At 36.1% G+C, this 22,972-nt stretch overlaps 1 protein-coding gene across 1 annotated transcript in view; it reads right to left on the minus strand.

The window, feature by feature from the left end:
* LOC150104339 (pyruvate kinase PKM-like) overlaps nt 1-22,972 on the minus strand; it is a 241,265-nt gene that overhangs the window by 86,004 nt on the left and 132,289 nt on the right. Inside the window, exon 7 of the mRNA XM_090396925.1 lies at nt 20,678-20,805. Coding sequence (XP_090253051.1) covers nt 20,678-20,805 — 128 coding nt within the window. The remainder of the gene's footprint in view (nt 1-20,677; nt 20,806-22,972) is intronic.

Raw genomic sequence — 22,972 nt, forward strand, 5'->3', positions numbered from 1 at the left:
CATTTCCTTGTGAAACTGTGAGAAACTTCATTGAAGAATTAGTTCGTGTTTGAATGTGTTATCTCACAATGTATATGTAAATTCAAGACTGAACCTTTTAAGAACTATTTTAATCCTCTGATAGATATTGATGATGACAGTTAAGTGTCTGATAAAATTGAAGTTTGTGATTATTCTATGAGACTAAAAAGAATTAATTTTTAAGTGTTTTGCTGAATATTGATGTTGTTTAAGGTGAAACTAAGTTGAAATCCTAACGGATGAGAATTATGAAAGCCTTATATGTTCTAGCAGTAAATGATGCACTCAGCTGAGTAGAATCTAAATACTTTATAGAATGCATAAATTATTTTCTAATTGTATTGATCTTAATAGAGTTCTTGTTTCTTATGTAAAAATAATTTTGTGAGAGAATTAAATAGCTTGTTTAACTTGATTCTTGTGCTTGCCTAATTTCAGTTTCATTGCACCGCTCATTAAAATACGAATCTTGCAGGAAACCCTATGTATAAGTAAGAAAATTTCGGCTGGTAATAAGTTCATGTAGCTGTTGTGCTATTTGATGCTTGATTCCTTCACAATAACTGTGTGATTTAAAACATAGAGTGGCACAGCATAATAAAAATTTTCTTTATGTTTGAATGTGGGGTCAACCAATAACTAGTAAATATAAGGTTGGATGAAAGACAAAACCAACACAATGAATATTTGCAATTTTATTTTTGGAATAAAACTGAAACATACATCGACTCATAACCACAGTTCAAGATTGGTACTATCAACATAAGCCTGAATGACAAAGAAATGGAGCTAGCTGAGGAATTGGAATAATAATGGTAAATACCTGTTGGATTTCTGCTCAGGATATGGACTGGTTATTACTAACACAATGTTCCAACATAAAAATGTGCACAAATTTACATGCAGAGAAGAGGCAGGGAATAAGAAAAGTCTCACTGACTATGTTATTGTTGCTAGTGATGTTTTTTCACTGGTGAAGGATACTAGAGTGTACAGAGGATTTGAAATTGGAAGTGATCACCATTTAGTATTGAGCAGGATAAAATTGAATTCCATACTGAAAAGAAGAACATGTAAGAAAGTTTTAAAGCGAATAAAAGTTGAGCAGCTTTCAGATGTGAACTGTAAACTAAAATGCACAAACATTATTCAAGAAAAAATGAAAGAGTTTGAGAACAGGAACCAAACCTTGGAGATTCAGTGGCAAACCTTGAAGAAACCCCTGATTGATTTAGCCAGAGAGGCATGTGGTGAGGTTTATAAGCAATGATAGAAAAATCAGAACTCCATGGTGGACACAGGAAGTTAAAGAGGCAGTGAAGGAAAAGAGGAAGGCATATCAAAAGTTCCTAGCAAACAAGTCAGCTTGTGCTCTTAGAGAATACAAAGACAAAAGATAAACACTGTGTAAAACTAGCTGAACAAAAGTTATGGGAAGACTTTGGTAAGAACATAGAAAATAAATATCAAGAAGGTCGCAAAATATTCTAGAGGCTGTTAAAAAAAAAGCTCAAAAATGGAGGAAAGAGTGCTGTAAATGATGAACGTGACATGAAAACTGGAGAAAAAGATGTCATTGATGCATGGAGTAATTACTCTGAAAAATTGCTAAATGAAACAAGCAGTGATGACAGCACAGTAGTAAAAAACACTCAACAGACATGCAACCAAGAATACATATCCATACTTGAAGTAGAAAAAGCAAATGATATTCGACAAGAAATGCTCATGTATGGAGGTATAAAAGTCTCACAGTGGCTGACTGCATAGTTCAGGACTGGATAGAGAGACAAATTCCAGATGATTGGAGTAGAGCTCTCATAGTACCCATAAAAAGGGAAAGTATATAAAAAGGCAAATTAAACTGAATATGAGAATTACAGAAGCATTTCCCTACTGACTGTTCCTGGTAAGATTTATGCAAATATACTTGAAAAACGGTTGAAAAGGATTGTGGAAGAGAAGCTTGGTGAAGAACAAGCTGGATTCGGGCTAAATAGAGGCTGTCAGGATCAGATTTTCACGTTATGACAAATAGTCGAGAAATCGTGGGAATATAACAAAGATCTGTATTTAAGTTTTGTAGATCTGGAAAATGCATAAGACAAGGTGCCAAGAGAAAAGCTATTCAAAATGCTACAGTTCTATGGTATCAATGGAGCAGTATATCAAGCAATACTTAGTCTTTATTTGAATTGTAAGTCAGCATTAAGAATTAAAGGAAGTACAGGAAGATGGTTTGATGTTAAATTTGGTGTCAGACAAGGATGTGTATTATTCCCTCTGTTATTTATTATCTATATGGATCACATTATGAAGGAAAGTGGTATTAAACCTGATATCAAAATTGGAGATGTTAATCTCAGCTCTTTATGCTGACAATGTTATACTTCGTCAGTATAAATCTGGTACAAGTCTGCAAGACTCCCTTACTAAATTGAACAACTCTTGTAATAGATTTAGTATGAAAGTCAGTAATAACAAGACAATGACAATGAAAATAAGCAGAAGTACTGAAAAATCAACTGTACTGTATTGTGAATGGAGAAGCTATAGAACAAGTAAAACATTTCAGCTACTTAGCTACTAATATAAAAATAGACAACCGAATCAACAAAGCTGGTATGGTAGGAAGTCAACTGAATAAATGTCTATGGAATAAGAGAGAAATTAGTCACAACACTAAATTAGCTGTATACAAGACAGTGTATTCAAACCAATTTTAACTTATGAATCTGAGAGCTGGGTTAGAAAAACACTTGACCAGAGATTAGAGACCACAGATATGAGAATCCCGAGAAAGATTAGAGGCATGAACAGATGACATCAGTGGCAATATCATATTAAAAATGAAGGTATTAGGTAAGAACTTAATCCTTCGTAATATCGGTTGTGTAATGAATTAATAGCAAAATTGGCGGGTGCATTTACCTAATGTGTGTCGATTAAGTTAGGAGATTATTTGGAAAGAAGTCTTAAATTAAGAAGACAATTGGCAATGGCAATCAACTGAACATTGTTAGCATTCATGAATGTGTTAGCAGAGCTAATCTCAGGTGGCATGATCACTTAAACAGAATGGGAAAGGAAAGATTAGCAAAACAAGTGTTCTCTGCCAGGTTGGCAGGAAAAACGACCCAGAGGAAGACCAAGTTAGACCAAGATATAGGTGGATTGATACAGCAATAAGTGCCTTAGAAGATAGAAATATAAGGTCTGATAATGTTGGAGTCTTGACAGGTAACAGATTAATTTGGCAGAAAATTGTAAATAGGAAGTTAGTAATTATCTGAATTTATGATGTAGTACTATCATATCCTATACACCCCTTGAGGCTACATAACAGGAATTTGATGATGAACAATACATATCAAACAAGGAATGTGGGACAGGTGTGGGAATGCTGATAATAACTGATAAGATTACTACATCAAAGAGTGCAAAACATAAGATGTGAGCATCACACAATTTATTTCACATAATTCTGATCTTACATACAAATAACTTTAAGGAAGAGTGTTGAAAGGAATTTTGGGAAAGATGAAGCAGGTGAAGGATAACAGCAGTTTCAGAAAGTTCATCATCATCATCATCATCAAATTCCTGCCATGTACCCTCAAGGGGTGTACAGGATATGACAGTACTACATGAAAAAATTACATGTTTCAGTCACCCCTATTATGTCGATCTGGTACTTATCTAATTCCTCAGCTAGCTCCATTTCTTTGCCATTCAGGCTTCTTACGTTGATAGTACCGATCTTTAACTCTGGTGATGTTGAGTTGGGGTTTGTTTTCAGATTTGTTCCAGTAGCTGACTTTTCACTGTTCGCCCTGGTTCCCTGGTGAAAACAACGGGGTCCTTGTTTAACCGGGCAACGCCCCAGCCGGCATGAAATTTTGTCATGTTGTACCATCATTTTTTATTTTGGTTTAACCAATAAGAATACAATTTGGTCGGCTAAATCCCAAATTGCCAGCCCATCCTCGTTCGTTCAGTATCAAAGTAGATACCCAACAGGGTGCACCACGAGAAGGTGAGGATTGGACATTAGGTCAGAAGCCCTGGTCGGTTCTCCGCATTCCTTTAAAGGCTATGTGGAGGTCTCCTCTCAGTTATACAGCTTTGACCCTTAAGCACCCCTTAAGTTTCAGAAAGTTATGTCTCTCAAACAGACAGTGAGCTGAGAAGAGAGATGAATGCCAACAAAGTTAAGCTATGTGAGGAAAGTGTGTGCAATTTGCAAATGGAGTAAATGATTGGAGAATGATGGGAAGTTTAAAAGAGATGGACTACAAGAGAATGGGGTTGGTGTTAAACATCTGAAGAAAAAGCTGTTTAGTGTGTGTGTGTGTGAGAGAGAGAGAGAAAAGCAAGATAAAGTGAATGTAGATAAGGATCAAAGAGAAGCTAAGACAGCAAATCAAGCTCTGGAAAGTTAGAGTAAGAAATTAATTTTGGTAGGACTGAATGATAGAATGAATGATGGAAATTATATGAGATAAGAGGTGTGGTTGACTGAGGAGTGAAAGGTGAGAGCAAGAGAGAGAGAGAGAAAAAAAAGTAGAATGAGAAGATATGTAGTAGGTGGTATACCCTCAACGGAGTAAGATCAGTCATAATTGGACAAGTATGACTTTCTCTTACTGCACCTTTCACTCTCTAGTCTGACCACACCTTTTCCTATATCTCATCTGTTCCTTCACTCTCATGACATGACATGAGCATCAATCATAGGACTTATATGTTATATTAGTATACTAATGTTAGGTGTAACAGAAATTAAAAGTTAACTGAGTCAAATACCCAATATAATGGATAAATAGGAATACCTCGATTATTGCAGTTATTGTTGCCACGAAATACTGCAATAATCGGATCCGCGATAATCAGGATAAATAATGCGTGTTAAATGGGTGATCAATGTCAAGGATTTTTCAAATCTATTAATTAAATTTTATATATCAAGTAAAAAAGAAATGTGTTAATGTTAAGTTAAATAAAAAATGAAGGTTCATTTAGAAAAACAAGATTATTCTTTAATCTTTATTTATATATAAGATGTACATACAGTACACACAATTATTCTTTCTTTGATAAAAATTGGTGTAGAGTTGCATGGTGGAATTTTTTCTTTCTTTTTTCTTCGTATAAAACTCTGTAGTAACAGATGGAATTTTCAATTTCCTGACGAACTTTCAGTGATCGCTCGAGATTAGGATCGCCATTCAAGATTTTTTCTTTAAAATTTTCAGCAATTCTAAACATTTCGTCCATTTCTCTGAGGGTAAATTCCTTCGGTGCCAAGTCAATTTGTTCGTCATTATCATCGATTCAAGCATCGTAAGCACGTTCTCTCTCTCTCTAGGTTAATTAGATCATGATAAGGAGCTGGATGATCGAAGCCCTAGAGTTTGCAGCGTGGTCTAAAATATGGTGAACAATTGATTCATTTAGACCGTACTCTCTTGCGGCTTTGTTTATGCCTGCTTCATACTTATCATAAGCAACTTATCTTCTAAGCTGATCACTCTACATTTCTTCTTGATAGCTGTAGACTTGTAATCATCCTTGTTTCTTTTAGCATTCATTGTAGGGGTAAATAACAAAAGAAATAAATATCCACATGTATTTCAGGCAAGGGCAGATAGCTACTGGTAAGTGTTGAGAAGGCGCCGTCGGATAAAAATGAAGCGCTACAAGAGAGCGATACCTGGAGACTTGAACTGGTTTGCATATGTAGTGGGCTACATCTCGCGGCTGCGATAATTCAAATTTGGAGCACAATAATTGGAATTTTGGTATCAAATTATAAACCGCGATAAATCAAGAATCGCAATAATCGAGGTATTCCTGTATATCATTCCTTAAATGAGGATGATATACAAGCAATAATAACAATCCTAAAGTGTGATGAAACTTGTGGCATATCCATCAGCATGGAAACATGTATATCACAAACTATTTTTTTGAAGTTCTTCAATAAAGAAATAAAACAACAATAGAGAAATACCAAAAAGATTATAAAAATGTGCAATGAAAGTCTCTTTTAGATATCATCACTGTGTGCTAGGTTTAAACCTATAACACTATTGGGAATCCCCCCCCCACACACACAGTAGATTCCAGTTAATTGGTCCACAAGTTAATCAGGGCAGCTAGTGCATTGTCTGGAAGAACAAAAACAAAATGAGAACATAAGAATCTTCTTTGAGACAATGCCATTTAATTGAACAAGCTAGTAACCCCTATCACATGCAGTGGTGTTAGAAAAATTATGTAATCTTCATTCAAAAATTTAGTGCTGATGACATCTGCAGTAATGATGAAACAGGATCATTTTATTGTGTCACATTGGATGGTTCTGTGTTATTAACACACTATACTGTTTGAATCCATGAAAACTACAGATATATAACAGTGTAATTATTATTATTATTCCTGACACCTCCAAGGAGTCCGAAGACTCATCGCTGGAGGACACCTACAACTGTCTCAACCACTACACCGAACCTCTACTACGAATCATCTCCATCAACGCCATCTACCGCCCATCTCCACCACAACTGGTATTCAATGTCTGTAAATTGTGTGTGTTCTGAAGGGCTGATTTGTCTGTATGCGGGATGAAAAACGCGAGTTTCTGGGAGAAAAACCCTGCTACCTCCGTATGAGATCGGCTAACTATGCTGTGCAAATATGTCAGGAAATAGTACATGAAAACTGTTAATTACTGGGAAAAGGACCAAGCCTCAATGCTTTAAAGGGATTAGAAGGGGGAGTTCACCAGTTCAGTACCATGACAGCAAAAATGTGGAGATGATATCTGAATTTTTTAAGAACTGACTTTTGAGTTAGGTCATGGAATTACAACAGAAAAATTGTCAAGAAAAATTTTACTAGTTCTTCACAATTGATAAGGAGGTCAGAGCAAAAGTTAATTTTTTTTTTTTTTGCAAGCAATACAGTTTATAGCCAACAGTTCGCAAGGAATATGCAACAAGTGAGCAAAACTCTTTTGCTCACTTTGGTTTTAAGCATTTGATCATGGATATGCCAGATATGGCCAATAGTAAAAATGACATCCCATTAGACATGAGCCACATCAGAAACTATGAAGCGTTTGCATCCATTGATGGTAGTCTTCAAGTATAATGAAAATGAAGATTTGAAGGAGGAAATTGAGGTAAAACATCAGAGGACTTAGAAGAAAAAGAAAGTGAATGAGGATGGTGCTGCCCAACTTGAACAAGTGACTACCAGGATGCTAGAAAATTTATTTCTGGATTATGATCATTTCATGCAGAAGACAATTATATCTGCACTAAATACCTCTTCTGATTTCATTCAATTACAGAGAATTGAATAAAAACTTGTTAAGAAACTGCATGATGTTTAATATGTATATAAATGTAATCATTTTTAAGGCAAATAAATTTACTTTAATTAAAGTTGACTGTTTATAAGTTCATCTAAGTCAGAAACTCTGCTATGCAACAGACAAAAAAAATTGTCTCAACTTGTATTTCATCACATACACCTTTAAACTCCTAATGTGCAATTTTGTTTAACTGGAGCAGCCACTTAATTGGGCCAAATTAACTGGAATCCATTCTGTATATATTATTTACAGAAATAGAGTATATTATAAATGGCTGGCCTGGTTGGCCGAGTGGTTAGCATATCGGCAGTAGATGGCGTTGGTGTAGATGAAGGTAGTTGCAGTTAGTAGAGTGGTGGAGATGGAGAGTTGTAGAGCAGGTGCCCTCCCTCGACAAGTCTTTGGACTCTGTGGAGATAATAATAATAATAATAATAATAATAATAAATTGATCATAATTTGATACCAAACAACTGAATTTGAAAAGTATCTTTTCTTCTTTGATATTTCAAGTTTCAAACTCAATTATTTGATTGAGTTTGAAATGGTGTTATATATTTCTATACCTTTACTACATCAAAGCTTGTAGGTACATTTCTTCAACTATTATAATATTATTTAATAAATAATACGTTTACAGATCACAATTTCCCAAATTTGGGAAATGGTTAAACCATCATTACAAATGAGGTTCAGGCATGAAACAGAACCTAACTAATTTCCATACTTAGCAATTCTTCTATGTATGTGTTGCTGTGTGCTTCCAATCCAGAACGAGTTGTATTCAATTGAATACAACTCATGTATTCAAATACTGTAATATTCAACATTGTCATATTCAAGTTGAATATAACTTTGAATAATTTCAGAATTCTTCAGAAATTTTTTTTTTCAGTTCATGTGCCAGTTTGTCCAAAGAGATAAATTGCAAAACATAGGAATTAATATGCACTAGATAGCAGCAGAGAAGAGGATCTAAGAGAAAGGTAAGAAAAGATTATATTCAAGAATACTTGTAAGTAAACCTTGATCAGAGCTCACCTATTGTATCCAAATGAAAACTCTGAAGAACTAAAATGAGCAACTTATAACAAAATCAGGTCCATGAAACACTGGTTATCGAGAAAAGGCTGAAAAATGCAAACTGCAGAGTGGTAATCACAGAAGGTAACCAAAACAGCACATCAGACGTGGTTGCTGAAGAACACACTAACAAAAAGAGATAGTGAGGTTATTATATACAAGGTTTTAATAAGGCCACATCTGGACTATTGTGCACAGATCCGAACTCCGGATTCTGTGGGGATGAAGAAGTTCTGGAGAGGATCCAGAGGCAAGTGACAAAGATTTTGGCAGGTCTGTGGAATGTTCCCTATGAGTAGGCGTCAAAAATTAGTCAATAGGCAAAAAAGAGATGTCATAGAAGCATTTAAGAAGGGTCTTACAGAATTGACACTGAAGACATTTTTTTTTAGTACATGGCAAGGAGGGAGAGAACAAGGGGTCATAAGTGGAAGTTGGGTAAGAGTGGCTAGCAAGGGTGTTAAGGACTAGATTTTTTTGCTTGGAGGGTGGCAAATGGGTGGGTGGCATGGGTTGGTTGCCAGAGGTGGTTGGGGGTGATTCATCAGTGCATGAGTTTAAGGAGAGGTATGAAAGGTAATGTGTGAATAATGGATCTCACACAATGAGTCTTCTGACTCCATGAAGATACCTGTATAATAATGAGAAGGGAAATATGCAAAACTAAGCTGCGGGTATAATAAAGAGTTAATAATTGAATAACCTTGACATCATATGAGCTGCAAAGAAAGAAACTAAGTAGAACATGGAAGCTGGTTAAAGGACAGCTGACTAAAGCAATGTGCAATATACCAAGAGTCACACAAATAACTAGAAATTGAAATAGATAAATAGTGCATTTTTTTAATAGGAAACCTACTTAACATAATAAATCTATATAATCCATTAATAATGGAAGTGGACTAATGATAGATATTCAAGAGATCATGCTCTGAAGCCCAAACATGGGACTATTTTAAGCTATAAAATCATGAATAAAGGGAATTTTATATCATCATCATCAAATTCCTGCCATGTACCCTCAAGGGGTGTACAGGATATGACAGTACTACATGAAAAAATTACATCATTACTAACTTCCTATCTACAATTTTCCTCCAAATCAGTCTGTTACTTGTCAAGACTCCAACATTATCAGATCTTATATTTCTATCGTCTAAGGCACTTTGTACCGTATCAATCCACCTATATCTTGGTCTTCCTCTGGGTCGTTTTCCTGCCAACCTGGCAGAGAACACTTGTTTTGCTAATCTTTCCTCGCCCATTCTGTTTAGGTGACCATACCACCTGAGATTAGCTCTGTTAATGCATTCCTGGATGCAGACAATGTCAAGTTCTTTCCTAATATCCTCGTTTTTAATATGATATTGCCATTGATGCCATCTGTTCACGCCTATAATCTCAGGACTCTCATATCTGTGGTCTCTAGTCTTTGGTCAAGTGTTTTACTTCTGACCCAGCTCTCAGATCCATAAGTTAAAATTGGTTTGAACACAGTCTTGTATACAGCTAATTTAGTGTTCCGACTAATTTCTTTCTTATTCCATATGAATTTATTCAATTGACTTCCCACGATACCAGCTTTGCTGATTCTGTTGTCTATTTCTATATTTAGTTTACCATCTTCAGTAAAAATTGTGCCTAAGTAACTGAAATGTTTTACTTGTTCCACAGGTACTCCATTCACAACACAGTTGACATTTTCAATGATTCTGCCTATTTTCATTGTCTTTGTCTTTTTATTGCTGACTTTCATACCATATCTATTACAACAGCTATTCAATTTAGTCAGAGAATCTTGCAGACTTGTAGCGGATTTATTTAGAAGTATAACATCATCCGCATAAAGCAAAGAGCTCACATTAACATTTCCAATTTTGATATCATGTTTAATACCACTTTCCTTCATAATGTGATCCATATAGATAATGAATAACAGAGGGGATAATGTACATTCATGTCTCAGACCAGATTTAACATTAAACCATCTTCCTGTACTTCAATTCTAACTGCTGACTACAACTCATATAAAGACCAAGTATTGCTTGATATAATGCCCCATTGACACCATATAACTGCAGCGTATTGAATAGCTTCTCTCTTGGCACCTTGTCATATGCCTTTTCCAAATCGACAAAACTTAAATACAGATCTTTGTTATATTCCCATGGTTTCTCGACTATTTGTTGTAAAGTGAAGATCTGATCCTGACAGCCTCTATTTGGCCTGAATCCAGCTTGTTCTTCACCAAGCTTTTCTTCCACAATTCTTCTCAACCGTTTCTCAAGTATACTTGCATAGATCTTGCCAGGAACACTCAGTAGGGAAATATCTCTGTAATTCTCACATTCAGTTTTATTTCCCTTTTTATATATGGGTACTATGAGAGCTCTACTCCAATCATCGGGAATTCGTCCCTCTGTCCAGGCTTTCTGAACTATGCAGTGCAGCCACTGTAAGACTCTTATACCACCATACTTCAGCATTTTTGGTCGAATATCATCTACTCCTGCTGCCTTTCCACATTTCAAGCCTTTGATGGCTTTTTCTACTTCAAGTATGGATATGTATTCCTGACTGCATGCCTGGTCAGTGTTTTTTATCATTGTGCTGTCATCACTGCTTGTTTCATTTAGCAGTTTTTCAAAGTAATTACTCCATACTTCAAGGATATCTTTTTCTCCTGTTTTCATTTCACCTTTATCATCTCTAATTCCTTTTACTCTTTCCTCCATTCCTAAGCTTCTTCAACAACCTCCAGAATATTTTGCCACCTTCTTGATATTTATTTTCTATATTCTTGCCAAAGTCCTCCCATGACTTTTGTTTAGCTACTTTTACACACTGTTTAGCTTTCTTACATTTGTCTCTGTATTCTGTAAGAGTAAAAGCTGACTTATTTGCCAGGAACTTTTGATATGCTTTCTTCTTTTCCTTCACTGCCTCTTTAACTTCCTGTGTCCACCAGGGAGTTCTGATTTTTTTATCCTTGCACACAACCTCACCACATGCCTCTCTGGCAGAATCAATCAATGTTTCCTTCAGAGTTTGCCACTGAATCTCCAAGGTTTGATTCCTGTTCTCAAACTCTTTCATTTTCTTTTCAATAATATTTCTGTATTTTAGTCTACAGTTCACATCTGAGAGCTGCTCAACTTTTATTCGCTTTAAAACTTTCTTACATGTTATTCTTTTCAATATGAAATTCAATTTTATCCTGCACAAGACTAAATAGTGATCACTTCCAATTTCAAATCCTCTGTACACTCTGGTGTCCTGCACCAGGGAGAAAACATCACTATCAACAATAACATAGTCAATGAGACTTTTCTTATTCGTAGCCTCTTCTCTCCATGTTAATTTGTGCACATTTTTATGTTGGAACATGGTGTTAGTAATAACCAGTCCATGTCCTGAGCAGAAATCCAACAGATATTTGCCATTATTATTAGCTTTGCTCTTTTCTCCAAATTTTCCCAAAATATTTTTGTATGTCTCACACTCATTTCCTACTCTACTATTTAGATCCCCAACAAGGACCAACTTTTCCTTTTTCATTGTGTCAGTTGCTTTTTCTAAAGCCTCAAAAAATTCCTCCACTTCTACCTTAGTAGAACCTTCTGTGGGACCATAGGCACAAATAAGTCTCATTGTCCAGTTCCCCATTCTCATATTTGCCCACATTACTCTACTTGAGACTGACTGCCATTCAAGAAGATTAGCCTCGTATTTTGTGTTGAATACTATGGCTACTCCTTCTTTTCCTTGATTGTCATTGCCTGAATATAACATTTTGTATTTATTGCTCAGAAAGATCTCACCAGTTTTGGTCTTTTTTTGTTTCAGTCACCCCTATTATGTCGATCTGGTACTTATCTAATTCCTCAGCTAGCTCCATTTCTTTGCCATTCAGGCTTCTTACGTTGATAGTACCGATCTTTAACTCTGATGATGTTGAGTTGGGGTTTGTTTTCAGATTTGTTCCAGTAGTTGACTTTTCGCTGTTCGCCCTGGTTCCCTGGCGAAAACAACGGGGGCCTTGTTTAACCAGGCGACGCCCCAGCCGGCATGAAATTTTGTCATGTTGTACCATCATTTTTTATTTTGGTTTAACCAATAAGAATACAATTTGGTCGGCTAAATCCCAAATTGCCAGCCCATCCTCGTTCGTTCAGTATCAAAGTAGATACCCAATAGGGTGCACCACGAGAAGGTGAGGATTGGACATTAGGTCAGAAGCCCTGGTCGGTTCTCCGCATTCCTTTAAAGGCTATGTGGAGGTCTCCTCTCAGTTATACAGCTTTGACCCTTAAGCACCCCGGAATTTTATATTAAAATACCTTTTATGGAGATTTTACAGTATGCTAAATCCAACTAAAAATACTTGTGTATTAATAGAAAAACTTGATGTTAATTAATTTGGAAATAATTTTTTGAAGTTATTGAATATTGTGAAATCAAAAAGCTAATATAAGAACAAAGGAAATTACATACGAGGTAAATTGTGTCTAAGTATACCTCTAGTCAACTAAAATTTCAGACAGATTAAGGGATAAGTCATGACCTGAGGCCACTGCAAACGCAAAGGTCAACATTACATGGGCATTTCCTGTATGAGTGTGCCAATCGATGAGGGTGACGAGAGTAGAACATCAAGGGTCCCAGGGAATTGCTACGTACGAAAAGACGAAGGTCATCGGAACCAAATAAACAGCAGTGTGCGACGTTGAGACAGGGCCTTATTCTTGGAGATTGAGTCGATCTGGTGTGCAGTTCCCATTCGTGGATCAGCGTTAAGTTACGAGGTCACGTGGAGTTCCAATGAGAGAGTTAGGACTCATGATAGTATCAAGGTCAACGTAAGCCGAGAAGTTTGGAAGAAAGTACGATGATCGTTAACGGCAGCTGAGCTTCAATAGAATCGTGGGTGATGAATCGCTATCCTACTCAGAGACCTATATTCACGAAGCAAAGGCCAGAAGAACAATGCAACTAAGGCACGTCGTATTAGGAGGAACCAGATGCCAAACTTCCAAGCAGTAGGAATTAAATTGTCCGCCGATAGTAGGAAAGAAGTCTTGCAAATTACGTAAAGGATGTTCAGGTGCAGTGACGAAGTCTAATGGAAACAAGAAGGGATTAGCAGCTATAGAGAACCAGACTTCATGAATTTGCATTGATGGAATTGTTTTAAAATCAGAGTTACAGGACTTTAGGCCTTGTGCTAACAATTGACTTAATTTACTCTATGTAAGAGAAAGCCTAGCTGAATTGTTTTAAAAGAGGTAAAACGTGAGTAGACATAACTATATATAATAAATAACGGAAAAACTCACGTAGAAATATTATTTAATGGTATAATTTTCGCCCGTGTGTCACAGGCATCTTCAGTACAATTAGGCACAAAAATCAAACATTAACTGACAATTCCAAAAAGCGCCACCTAAGTAGCTGGTTTAATACAATAAAAAGTTAGGAAAGATTAGCTGATTTGTAAAGTACTATCTCCCATAAAGGGGATAGACGTAAGCCGTCGGATCTGTTTAAGTTAGGAGAATGAAGTAGAGTTTCACATGCTTCTTTATAAAGGCGTTCCATGAGAAACTGACTTTTGTGAAGAACTCTTGTCTTTTTCCAATGAACTCTGTGTCTAGTGAAGATGGCATGTTCTGCAAGTCCAGACTTTTCAGGTTTAAAGTATTCAATATAAGATTGGTGTTCTTCTAGCCTCCATTCGGCTAGAAGAACACCAATCTTATATTGAATACTTTAAACCTGAAAAGTCTGGACTTGCAGAACATGCCATCTTCACTAGACACAGAGTTCATTGGAAAAAGACAAGAGTTCTTCACAAAAGTCAGTTTCTCATGGAACGCCTTTATAAAGAAGCATGTGAAACTCTACTTCATTCTCCTAACTTAAACAGATCCGACGGCTTACGTCTATCCCCTTTATGGGAGATAGTACTTTACAAATCAGCTAATCTTTCCTAACTTTTTATTGTATTAAATATATATATATTTTTTTTATTTTTATTTATTTATTTTTTTTTTTTTTAGGAAAGTTATTGACCTTTTTAGTTATCTTACACCAGCTACTTAGGTGGCGCTTTTTGGAATTGTCAGTTAATGTTTGATTTTTGTGCCTAATTGTACTGAAGATGCCTGTGACACACGGGCGAAAATTATACCATTAAATAATATTTCTACGTGAGTTTTTCTGTTATTTATTATATATAGCTGAATTGTATTGTGAATCTAATTGTATTTTATAGTTGTAGTCATTACTTAAGGCTGAAGTTATATATGTTGACAATCCAATTATATGTAAGGTTAAGAAAGGGGGATAAGATGATTGTGAGAATTGATCGTCTAACTTATATTGAGTTGTTAGATTATAACATACATATTAGGTTTAAGTCAGATTAATTTGTGTCATATGTGTAATTGTTTCTTAGTGATGAATAAATTGTTTTCTTATCAAAATAACTTGCCTGATTTCTAAGTCCAATGCACTACTCACAAAATTGAACCTACGTGTCTTGTATTTTGATATAGTCATGACTGCAAAGTGCGAAACATATATGATTACAGTATAGGAATAAGATAGAGAATTAAGGATTGTGTGCCATACTAAGTGTTTTAATCTTGGATAAAGAAAATTCTCTAATCCTGTAAATTTTGGTGGCACAGCTTAAACAAATAAATTTCCAAAGTTTTTAATCAGATTGAGCACTAGTAATCTAACAAAGAATTTGGCTCTAGACTGAGGCACTGCCTTTGTTATCAGAGTTTCGCACACCTGAGCAATATATATTAGTAGCAGCCATAAGTTTGAAGTACTACCAAGGATTAAGATTAGACAAGGGGCAAAACATAACATAATATAAAATAACCAATCATTATTTTTACAAAACCACTTCAGGCTTCTGATAAATAGGGTAGTGATCTCACACTGGACAATGAAATTCACATACTACAAAAGATATTCACAAGCATCCATGCATTCAATGGAATTAAACCTACCACCTGCATTGTTTGGAGAGCAAGAACTATTCACTTAACAAATCAGGACATTTACGAGGTAGGGAGGTTGGAAAGTTCTAATAAACACCTAGAACATAAATGATATTAAAGCAACTGATATAACTATAAGAAAGAACATATGAGGATATAAGAATTTAAGAACAGAAGTTACCTTCATAACTCTGCTACTAGTATGTTTTCTTGTGGTTATATCAGTAGCTTTAATATCATTTTATCTCCCTCGTAAATGTCTCCCATCCATGAAAGATTGGATGTAAATCAATCTATAGTACCTCGTGAGACTAAGGATATGTTTTATTTTATTTTATTATTTTTTTGTATTTATTTTTTACATGTCAGGAAACTCTGCTTTAGAGACCAAACGTGGAACTGTTCCAAGATAACTGGTAAGTGAGATGGCTAGAAGATCAGCTGGTATGATAAGTTATGTATGGAGGACTGTCAGTATTCCAAAGAGAAAAATATGTCCAATGGCAGACACACACACACACACACACACACCACTGGTAAACCAGTGGTGTGCCTATTCTTAGGTCACTACTGATTAAGATATTTAGTTGTTTGTTGATTGATACAAAGTTAGGAAAAGTTATATCTGATGTGAAATCCCATTAGGAAGGTTTATTCCATTCCATTTTAATTTCTGTGCTAGGCTCAATGGTCTGTCATGGCCAGAGGCTTTTATTTTGGATATATATATGTGGGCTGCAGTTTTAATGTTACATGCAGAAATGCAATTTATGCTGTGTACAGGTAACTCTTGTTGTACATGGGGGTTTCGTTTTCAGGAATCACTGTGTATATTGAAAATGCATAAAACAGGTAGCTTATAATATGGAATAATAGAGGTTGTGTTCCCAAACAAGCAAGATTCCAATTTTTTAAGGTCAATTTAATCAAAAATGCACCTATTTTTCCATACATATTAAGGCATAAGAGTAATAAATAAAATATGAAGTATGTATAAAACAAACAGCTATTAACCACCTTACCAGCCATTATAGATCAAATACGGATCCTCATACATTTCGTATCCATTATATATTTCAATGTAATATGAATGGCATTACAATTTTAATATGCACTTCGCATCTACAGTAACTTGAACGTATATATACGTCCTAGCCGGCAGTGTGGTTAAGGTAGTTCTTTATTTTAACAATTAATACATCATAGCCTCATCTTCTTCAGCTGGCATGCTGAAGTTGAAGACTCGCAGGAGGCTGAATGCTACTTTTTCAAGAATCTCTCAACTAAAACCTGACTTGCAGCGTTTGATTTCTGATTGTAACCTCTTGGCAAGTGACTTCCTCCTGCTATTTTTTCTTTGAAGAAAAATTCATGAAATTGTTCGGCGGCAACATGATCTGCAGCTGCAGTGGCTTTTACAATGGTTAAACCATTCACAACGTGAAGCAAAAGGTGTTGGTTGTTTTTCATCTTTCGTTAGATTATACAAATCTTTTGCCTTCTCTTGTATGACTGCCCCAGACAAAAGATGTTCTGTTGGTTCTGATGTTAAATCCACATAGCCAGCATCCTTTCATTTTCTCAATTGCACGAAATCCACATTTCATTACTCTGGTCACTCAGTGATTTGTAGAGGATTGAGCATTCTTGGAATTGTATCAGCCATTATCATCGGAGAACACTCAGTACTATGGTCCTTTGAATGTCAATGTTACGTTCACCTCTATCAAACTGATTCAGAACTTCCAACTCCAACGGTGAAGTTGGACATTCTGAATACTGCATAGACCAATAAGACAATAGACACTGAACACAGCAGACAGTGATGATCCTTATGTATCACAATAATGAAACTACATGCTGGAAGTTTTTTCCCCATTTGGTTAGACTATAATAAATTTAGTTTAATCCTTTATCCAAGTGTAAGCAAACAAAGTTTGAGCCTGAAATATCTTCAGGACTGAGGCAACTCATGGTAAAGGCGGACCAAGCTCTCGTCACTCCTTGTCTTAGTATCTGCCGTAATGCAAAGCATATCTCCTTGCAGACATGTATAATGCTATGCATTAAGGGAAGGGCAACTACCCAGACCGGTTTCGACCTTTTTTGAATGTTCAAGTACAGGTCAAACTCCAAAAATCAGAGTTGTTCCCCTCAGTAACAGGCTCACCCTGCCACTGAGAAGAACTCTCTTGGCTCTACACTGCGGCATGCTCACCCCACCATCAAGCAGAGCCGATAATTTGTTTATATATCATCTGAGGGATAACAGCAACAGCCATGACTCAGTTAACTTCACAGGCTACAGCATTGCCATTCATTATCACCCCCCCCCCCCCCACACACACACCCAAGATCTGGGTGACAGCAACCCAAGCCTCCAACCGGTTTCAACCTTTGTTGAGGTCTCGTCAGTGGGAGCCAGACCAGAAGGTGGTGATACCAAAGTGGAAGCAATGGAGAAGTCTTCTTTACCTATACGAGCTGCCAAAAGGTCTCACCTTATTATTAAATTACTCTGGATTTAGAGAAAGATGTTGGAAGTTTTTTCCCACTTGTTAGATTATAATAAATTTAGTTTAATCCTTTATCCAAGTGTAAGCAAACAAATTTTGTACCTGAAGCATCTTCAGGACTGAGGCAACTCGTGGTAAAGGTGGACCCAGCTCTCATCACTCCTTGTCTTAGTATCTCCCATAATGCAAAGCACATCTCCTTGTGGACTGTATAATGCTATGCATTAAGGGAAGGGCCACTATCCAGACCAGTTTCGACCTTTATTGAGGTCTCGTCAGTTGGAGCCAGACTCAGATGTGGTGATACCAAGGTGGAAGCAATGGAGAAGTCTTCTTTACTTCTACCTTGGTATTATCACCTCTGGGTCTGGCTCCCACTGACGAGACCTCGATAGAGGTCGAAACGTATCTGGGTGGTCGAAACATTATGCAGACATGTATAATGCATAGCATTATACATGTCTGCAAGGAGATGTGCTTTGCATTATGGGAGTACTAAGACAAGGAGTGATGAGAGCTTGGTCCACCTTTATCACGAGTTGCCTCAGTCCTGAAGATTCTTCAGACGCAAACTTTGTTTGCTTACACTTGGATAAAGGATTAAACTGAAACTATATGCATCCAAAAACGCAGATAACAAAATCACGTATAACAAGAGTTACCTGTACTTGAATTCATGGAAATATCTCCAAAAGATGGCTGAGATTTTGGATTGAGGGAGGGAGTTGAAGGCTAATAACTCATTCAGAGTTGCGAAGACAACATAAATTGGTTGTATAGCTGTAAGTAAACTTTGTTCAGATTCCACCTATTGTCCTATTCTAATCCTGTGGCTTCCCCTCTTTGAGAAGGCTGCAACTGATTACTAGGGAGATATGATGCAAGGTGGTTTCCCGTTGCCTTCCTTGCCATCAGTATTTATTACTGTAGCCATGTGTATTCACAGGACCGGTTTGCCTATTTTGAAGGACGAAAAATCCGAGTTACTGGGAGAAAAATAACCCTCCATCTCCATATGAGACTAGTTAACTCAACTTTAGCCGAAAGAGATCAGATAAAGGTTGGGAATTGAACCCAGGTCTTTCCATTTAAAGGGCTCTGTAGCTCAGTCTATACTGACTGAGCTACAGAGGCTCTCACCTATTGTATCCAATGAAAACTCTGCAGAACATCCAAAAATGAGCAATCTATGAGAAAATCAGGACCATGGATCCCTGGTTATTGAGAAGAGGCTGAGAAAATGAAAACTGCAGAGCTTAGTGGACAGGCAAATGTGAGGTCAATATAACAGACACTTTAGTTGGAAAGAAAGCAGTTCCCAGATTTTTAAAGAAGGGGAAAGGGATTAAATTATTCTTAGCTTGATGAAGAAAGAGTTAAAGTAATGAGACTAGCCTACTATAAGTAAGGGGATGGGAAGTGAGAGAAATGATGAGTATGTTGATTTTTCAACCAAAAAAACAAATATGACAAATGAGAGAAATGTCTTTCCAGAACTGTTAATGTGATAAGTAGTAATAAATTTAAGGGCTAGTTTGAAATATGTTGATGGTTTATTAAACTTCCCATGATGGGTCTTCTGACATGCAAGTCTGCTGACATTTATAATATAGCATAAAGCTGATTTTTTAAAAATTTTACTCATGAAAGGCTGTAAGCCTATAGTATACAATATTAGTAATGTGGTGGGTAAGGGTTATATAATCCAGAAACCCAAGACCTACAGAGTAAACACACAACTTTTCAGGCCTATAATAGTGATGCAATTAGGTGATGCAGTTTATCTACTACCTAGAGACGTTCACAAAGCATTTACATCTCAAAGTCTAGTGGTAAGGCTTATATGTTGGCTATTCATAAAAATGTTTTTTAAGGAAATTACAATGCAGATTAATATTAACTACAATAAATTTAATTAATATTTCCAACATTTTGGCAAATGTCATATTGTCATCATCAGGAAGCACAGTACAATATGATATATGCATGTGGGCACTATACTAAGTAATGAGGCTGAAGCATAGCAACCAAAAGTAAGTCCTAAATGGTGTCCATCTAATGGGTTAAAATGGGAGTCCTCGGCTACTAGGTTGAAATATAGAGGATGAGAGCTTCCCAAATCTGAGTTAGTTTAATGTAACCAAATTTGTCAAGGTCTGGGTAGTTTCTTTAGGCTGAAGCAGAGTGGCCTTCTTCCAGTATATTCTGTGGTGGGTGTTTAAAGCACATAATCAGCAAGTCCTGAGTGGCTGTAGTAGTGGAAATGAATGTGGTCCTTATGTTTTGAGCGATTCTGATGTTGGCACTCCTGCCTGTTTGGCGATAGTGGAATAGTCTGGGTTGTAATTTCCTTAACAAATACAGTTATTCATACCTGCAATGGGAATGAATATTTTGTAAACACTCATCCAAACCCGCATCCTATATGTTGGAAAGCAAATATGCTGACCACTCAATCAATAATACTAATAAATTTACCTGCCTTCCAAAACTATAGTTGTGGGGAGAGGGGTGGGGTGGGGGTTGGAAGCGAGCAGGTAAAAGGGATGAGGATCATTTCATATTGCGGACTGTTTACATTTCATATAAGCAATGTATACTTTTCAATAGAAATTAATTCACATAAATCAACTTTTGGAAATATAACTAAAAATATTTACTTTTTTACACCTTCATCATTTTCAATTTTTGATATGATCATGATGTCTTTTCCTTTTTCACCCAAGATCTGGCGAATTTCCTTAACGCCTGCAGCATTTCGGATAAAAGAAGCAAATACCATATCCACCTATAAATATGAAAAACAACAAACCTAAAATTCAAAGGAACATACATTCTATACACTTTAAAGAATCAAGAATACAGAATCAATGTACAAATACTGTATGTATGTATGTATGTACAAATGCATGCATACATGAGTGGACACACACGCTTCATTATATACCACATTTTAATTTCAAATAAAAGCATGATTTGCAAACCAAGCCAGGCAGTTATTGAATTAATGTGTAAATTGCCATTAATTCAAGATTAATCGCAAGCTAATTAGATTAATGGCCAAGATTAAGTTTACAAAATTATTGCAACAGCAAGAACTGAAATACCTAGTTATGGGGTGGTTGAAATAAAATGACTGAAATAACCTCTGAATTCATTCACAGCATCTTCATTACAGAAAACAATAACTAAAGGATATTACAATCAATACCTATTTGGATAGTTTTGTGACCTAACATCAAGCATGTGTTTAAAGTCATGACAATCACATCTGAAATACACATACATGCATAAATGCAGTCTGAATCAAACCAGACAGAATCACTGAATTGCAACAAATACATTAACTGCAAATTAAAAAATCTCCCAGAAATATCTCATCACCACTGCTGCATTTATTGTCTTTATAGCTCTCTTAATTCTGATAAATAATAAAAACACACTGTTTGTAATAATATTTTTGGTTTACAGATCAAGTGTTGATCAATTTTATTAACTTAACCAACTAGTTTTGCCAAACTTTAACTGTTGGCGTCTTCAGGGCACTTACATATAGGCTGAAACAATCTCACAATTATGTGTAACTATAAAACTGACAAGAATAACTTAAAAAAATTGACTAGAATAATTACAAATAAAATAGTATTGAATGTGCGTGAAACACGTATCGCGTGTATAAGATTAGCTAGCTGTTGCTATGGAACTTTCTGTAGTTTGTATTAAAGTTAATTTCTTTTGTTTTTAAAGATTTGATTACGGTTTTCTTTTCCACATCTCTGGGAGTATTAGGCCTTGATTTCTGTTAAGGTTGAAAGTAGAACGGGCGACTGTGGCTGCTTCTTTTAAAATTCTTGAATGGTAATCTTCCTCTAAGTAAGGGGAACAACTTTTGTCCCACTCGATGACATGGTTAGTTATAGAGAAATGAGACGATGGTCAAGAAATGTCCTGGCTGTTGTTTTTGACATAGCCAATATGCTCTTTTTGCCTGATTTCAAGGCGTCTCGAAGTCTGTCCAATGTAACTAGAGCCACACGAGCATGGAATATTATAAACTCCAGCATATTTATAGAAAGGATGGGTGTCTTTTGGAGATCTTACTAGTTTACGAATAGATCCTATTCGTTTAAATGTTACTCTTATTTTGTGTTGTTTGAGGAGGCTGGCGAGCTTGTAGGAGATGCCACTTACAAACGGAATCGCAATAGTTTTTATACATTGAAAAACACAGTTTTTCACTGTTTATTTTTGAAACGTGATTTTCTGAAGTTTAAGTGCCAAAAACAGTGAGTCATCTTTCTTGAGAAATTCTGTCAACAGCTACAGTCAGCTTCTATTCTCCTACTCCACTGATCAAACTGGAAGAAATGCTAAGGTATTTAAAACAAAAATATAAATAACTGATCATCTATTCAGCAGAATACATGGACAGGAGGAAGACGGGAGAGACCTACAAGTTAGTAAGGGGTTGTTATAGGATCAATGCTGGAGAGGTTCTACAGAAAATAGTGGGAGATCAGGGGAGAACCAGAGGTCATCCCTGGAAACTGCATAAAGCGGGTGTGAGTAGGGGAGTGAGAAGCAGGTTTATTTTCATGCAGAGTTGTGAATGATTGGAATGCCTTGCACGAGAGTGCAGTGTCTGCAAGAAATTTGATTGTGTTTAAAGCATGGTATGACGAGTTGTATGATAAAAGGACCTCCTAGATGAGTCTTTGACTCCATGGGATCTTGGGAGATAATAATAACATTAAAGATAACAAAGGAAAAGTGACAGTAATTATGGATTCCTCAAATTACAGAAGAAAAATTCTCTTTTACTTCGACATACCAGGAACTTGATCACGAACCCACCATCAGGCAATGTGTTTGAATAAAAACTTTAGTTTAATATAACTAAAATCTACATTCGACGTTTCGACCTTTATGTCAAGGTCATCATCTGGAGCATACAA

The sequence above is a fragment of the Typopeltis vanoorti genome, chromosome 8, assembly GCF_054136105.1.
Source record: "Typopeltis vanoorti isolate ZY-2024b chromosome 8, IOZ_Tvanoo_1.0, whole genome shotgun sequence".
NCBI classification, from domain to species: domain Eukaryota; kingdom Metazoa; phylum Arthropoda; class Arachnida; order Uropygi; family Thelyphonidae; genus Typopeltis; species Typopeltis vanoorti.